Source organism: Lagopus muta, chromosome 4, assembly GCF_023343835.1.
Source record: "Lagopus muta isolate bLagMut1 chromosome 4, bLagMut1 primary, whole genome shotgun sequence".
Lineage (NCBI taxonomy): Eukaryota > Metazoa > Chordata > Aves > Galliformes > Phasianidae > Lagopus > Lagopus muta.
Genome location: NC_064436.1, coordinates 27,310,519 through 27,315,215, shown reverse-complemented (window position 1 = coordinate 27,315,215; position 4,697 = coordinate 27,310,519). Strand labels below are relative to the sequence as shown.

General features: G+C 62.4%; 1 protein-coding gene across 1 annotated transcript; it reads left to right on the top strand.

The window, feature by feature from the left end:
- Nucleotides 1-2,494: 2,494 nt before the first annotated feature.
- NKX6-1 (NK6 homeobox 1) lies at nucleotides 2,495-4,266 on the top strand. The gene is given in 6 exon segments (XM_048942396.1): nucleotides 2,495-2,527; nucleotides 2,530-2,604; nucleotides 2,606-2,674; nucleotides 2,676-3,036; nucleotides 3,130-3,302; nucleotides 3,376-4,266. Coding segments are annotated over 6 exon segments (963 nt in total). The 3' UTR covers nucleotides 3,628-4,266.
- Nucleotides 4,267-4,697: the final 431 nt, after the last annotated feature.

Here is a 4,697-nt window from a genome sequence, read left to right as displayed (position 1 = left end):
ATGAGCTCGCTCTGCTTCTCGGCCGCTCCGCATTTGGGAGGAAGCAGAAGGAGCAGGAGAGGCCATGCACAATCCTCAGTGTTGGCCCTGCTGCAGGCAGCCCTGCGGCATCATCACCATTTTGTCATAAAGGGCAAATTTTGCAACGTGAATTACGGGCGAGAGTAAAAACTAAAAAAATTAAAATCTCGACGGCGTTTGTACGCATCAGACCTTGAAGACTTGTTGGAATTAGCACACGGCAAAGCACTGGCAGATCCCGGCTCGGTCCTTTCCCCGGCACGAGGAGGACCACGAACCACCCGGTGCCCGCACAGTGCCCGAATGCCGCCCGGCACTCTCAGGAGGCCGCTGGCGAAGAGCAGGCGGTGACGGCGGGGCGCTTCGCGCGCCGAACAAAGCGGCCGCTCCTCTGAGGTTCCCCCGGGCCCCGAGCTCTCCGCTCCCGGCAGCCGCGGCGGTTCCCGAAGAGCCGCGCTCGGCGTGCGCCCGTAAACAGACCGCAAAACGAAGCGAACCGCGGGCGGCACCCGGGGACCCCGTTCTAACGGGCCGTGGCACGGAGGTGCCGCTCTGTTCCTTTTCTTCCCGCGTCCCCGTGCTAAGTGCCAAACGCGGCAGCAAAGCCCCGCGGGTCGCTCCCGGCCGCGCCGCTCCCGCCCGCCTCTCCCTTCGTCTCCCGGCCCCGCGGCCCCGCAGACCCGAACGGGTCGGGCCGGGCCGAGGCTGTTCCCTCCTGGCCGGGGCTGCTCGGGGACGGCGGCGGTAGGAAGGGCCGGACCCGGGGCAGCGCCGCGGCTTCGATCGGAGCAGGGAGAGGTTGGGACGGGAGGAGGAGAAACGAGAAAGGGGATGAACGGGGAACGCGGAAAGTAGAAGGCAGAAAAGAGAGAGAGAGAGAAAAGGAAACAACAAACAAACAAACAAAGACGGAAAAAGAAAAAAAAAATCGGAAAAAGAAAAAAATAGGAAAATGAAAAACAAAAAAAGAAATAAAGAAAAAGAGAAAAAAAAAGAAAAAGGAAAAGAGAAAAAGAAGGAAAAGAAAAAAGGCAAAAGAAAATAGAAAAAAAAGGAGGGTAAAAAAAAGGAAAGAGAAACCGAGAAATGGAAAGATAAAGCAAAAAGGAGAAGAGGAGCAGAAGGAAAAAGGGAAAGAAAAAAAAGAAACAGAACGTAAAGAACGAAGGAAATGGGGGGGGGGGGGGGGGGGAGGGGAAGGAAATAAAGGAGAAAGAGAAAAAAAAAAAGACAGAGGAAGCCTGAGAGAAAGGGAGAGAACAGAAAGAAAATAAGAGAAGAACATGACAAACATGAGAGGAGAGGAGAGGAGAGGAGAGGAGAGGAGAGGAGAGGAGAGGAGAGGAGAGGAGAGGAGAGGAGAGGAGGAGAGGAGAGGAGAGGAGAAGGGAAGAGGAAAAAAGGGGAAGGGGAAGGGGAAGGGGAAGGGGAAGGGGAAGGGGAAGGGAAGTAAAAGAAGAGAAACAAAAAAAAAAGAAAAATAAGAAAAGAGGAAGAAAAGAGGAAAGGGAAGGAAAGGGAAGGAAAGGAAGGGAAAGGGAAGGAAAGGGAAGGAAAGGGAAGGAAAGGGAAGGAAAGGGAAGGAAAGGGAAGGAGAGAAGAGAAGAGAAGAGAAGAGAAGAGAAGAGAAGAGAAGAGAAGAGAAGAGAAGAGAAGAGAAGAGAAGAGAAGAGAAGAGAAGAGAAGAGAAGAGAAGAGAAGAGAAGAGAAGAGAAGAGAAGAGAAGAGAAGAGAAAGAAAAGAAAAGAAAAGAAAAGAAAAGAAAAGAAAAGAAAAGAAAAGAAAAGAAAAGAAAAGAAAAGAAAAAGAAAAGAAAAGAAAAGAAAAGAAAAGAAAAGAAAAGAAAAGAAAAGAAAAGAAAAAGCCAGCGGCGGCGGGCCGAAGACAGAAGTTGGCCGCCGGGGCGGAGCGCGGCCCCCCCCCGACCCGCTCAGCTCGGCCCGGCCCGGCCCGTGCGCTCAGCCCCGCCCGCCGCTCCGCCCCCGCCCGCCGCCGCCGCCGCCGCGCCCGCTGCCGGCCGAGCCCCGCTAAAGGAGGCAGGAGCGGGGCGGCGCGGCAGTGCGCCCGGAGCTGCGCCCCGAGCTGCGCCCCGAGCCCGCAGCCGGCGGCGGGAGGCGGAGCGGGAGGCGGAGGCGGCGGGCCGCGGCCGGGATGCGGGGCCCCGAGGACGACGAAGGGGCGGCTCGCGGGGCCCCCGCACCGCTTTGAGCCCGCGGCCGGCCCGAGCGTCCCTCCCTCCCGCGGGGCCGTCCGCGCGTCGCAGCGCTCCCTCCGGCCGCGCACAGCGCTCGCGGGGCGGCCGCCGCGGCGCAGCCCCGATGCCCGGCGGGGCGGCGGGGCCGCCGCTCGGGCGCGCAGCCGCTCCCCGCTGAGAGCCGCGCTGGATGCGGGGGACGGGCGGCGGGGCCCCGCGGCGCTAGGGCCCGCCCGGGGCGGCTTGGCGGCGGCGTCGGCCGGGCGGGCGGCGGGGGCGATGCTGGCGCTGGGGCAGACGGACGGCGCGCCCCCGGCAGGGCGCCCTTCCTGCTGGGCAGCCCGCCGCTGGCCGCCCTGCACAGCATGGCCGAGATGAAGGCGCCCGCCGTACCCCGCGTACCCCGCCGGGCCCTCCTCCGCCTCCTCTTCGCCCGCCTCCGCCTCCGCCTCGCCCTCGCCCGCCGCTCGGCTCCCCCGGCCCCAAGGCCGCCGGGCTCTCGGCGCCGCTCTCGGCCGCCACGCCGCACGGCATCAACGACATCCTGGGGCGGGCCCTCCGCTCCGCCGCCCGCCCGCCGCCCCCGCCGCCGCCCGCCGGCCCCGCCGCGCTGCTGGCCGCGTTGCCGCGCTTCGGCAGCCTCAGCCCGCCGCCGCCGCCGCCGCCGCCGCCCGCGCTCTACTTCGGCGCCGCTGCTGCCGTGGCCGCCGCCGGGCGCTACGCGAAGCCGCTGGCCGAGCTGCCCGGGCGGGCGCCCATCTTCTGGCCAGGCGTGGTGCAGGGCCCGCCCTGGAGGGACGCCCGCATCGGCTGCGCGCCGCGTGAGTACCGCGGGGCCGGCCCGGGGCCGCGCGTCCCGAGCGGAGCGGAGCGGCGCAGAGCGTAACGCGCGCGTGTGTTTCCCCCTCCGGCAGATCAAGGCTCGATCCTGCTGGACAAGGACGGCAAGAGGAAGCACACGCGGCCCACCTTCTCCGGGCAGCAGATTTTCGCTCTGGAGAAGACTTTCGAGCAGACCAAGTACCTGGCGGGCCCCGAGCGGGCGCGGCTCGCCTACTCGCTGGGCATGACCGAGAGCCAGGTGAAGGTGAGCTGGGTGGCCCGGGGGGGGCGGCCCGGGGTCGGCGGCGGGGCCGCGCGGTGACGGCGCGGGGCCGCAGGTGTGGTTCCAGAACCGGCGGACCAAGTGGCGGAAGAAACATGCGGCCGAGATGGCGACGGCCAAGAAGAAGCAGGACTCGGAGACGGAGCGGCTGAAGGGCGCCTCGGACAACGAGGACGACGACGACGACTACAACAAACCCCTCGACCCCAACTCGGACGACGAGAAGATCGCGCAGCTGCTCAAGAAACACAAACCGGGCGCCGGGGGGCTGCTGCCGCACCCCGCCGAGGGCGAGGCCTCCGCGTAGCCCCGCGCACATGTACAGATGTATTTTTCTACGCCCCGAGCGGCCGGAGCCGGACTGCGGGCTCGCGTTCTCGTACGGTCGCCGGATGCGGCTTAGCCGGGCCGGACCGCGGCGTTGTTATGGTAGGGTCGCCGGCGGCGGGGCCACCTGTTGAAGGCTCTTTGTAAATAGCCCGCGGTCCCGGCTGTGAATAGCGCCCGTGTACGATACCTTCGTTTTGTTTTTTGTACGGCCGCCGGGCCCCGCGGACTGGGGGGGACCGCCCGCATGGCGCCGGGGTGCGGAGCCCGAGGCCGTGCCGTAAAGGAGGCGAGAGAAAGAAACCCCAACTGAGCGGAACTGGTGCTGGTGGGATTTGGCGCAGCCGCTTTCGGGCGGAATATAAAAATCCATTTAGTTGCTGTCATTGAATTTAAGGTGTGTTTTCCTTTTGTATCATACAGAATACTATAGAATGTAAATTGTTTTCTTCTTTTTTTTTTTTTTTTAAGCTAATAACGATGATCTATCGTGACATAGCGTCTTAACCTTTATTAATTTATATTAAAACCAATTCGGTTTGTAAAGAGAAGGAAAAGCCCTTTGCAAGCCCCGTTCGATGTAATGCACTTTCTGTTCGCAAACAAAACAACGATAAAACCAATTAAACCCTTCTCCCGCCGTCTGCTGCCTTCATCGGGGGTACGGAGCCAAAGGAAGAGTGCGGGGGGGAGGGGGGCAAAGGGGAGCACAAAAGCACAAATGCGCGGCCGAGCGCGGAGAGCGGCGGGGGAGGAAACGCAGCGCAGCCGGCGCTGTGCCCGCCGCCCCGGGAGCGGCACGGGATGGAGCGCGGCCACGGCCCCGGGGCAGCGTCCTGCCGGCCCATCGCGTCGGGCTGTAATCCATGCCCGTGCCGTGCCATTTGGGTATTGCTCGGAGATTTTTTTTTTCTTTTTTTTTTAATCATTATGAAAGTGCATTCTTTTTAATTCGCCGCGGTAAAATACGAGCCCCGTTGTTCAAAAATTATAGCGATTGTTAGAGTAACGTACGGGCGCCGCGCTCTCACCGAATAAAAACCTACGGAG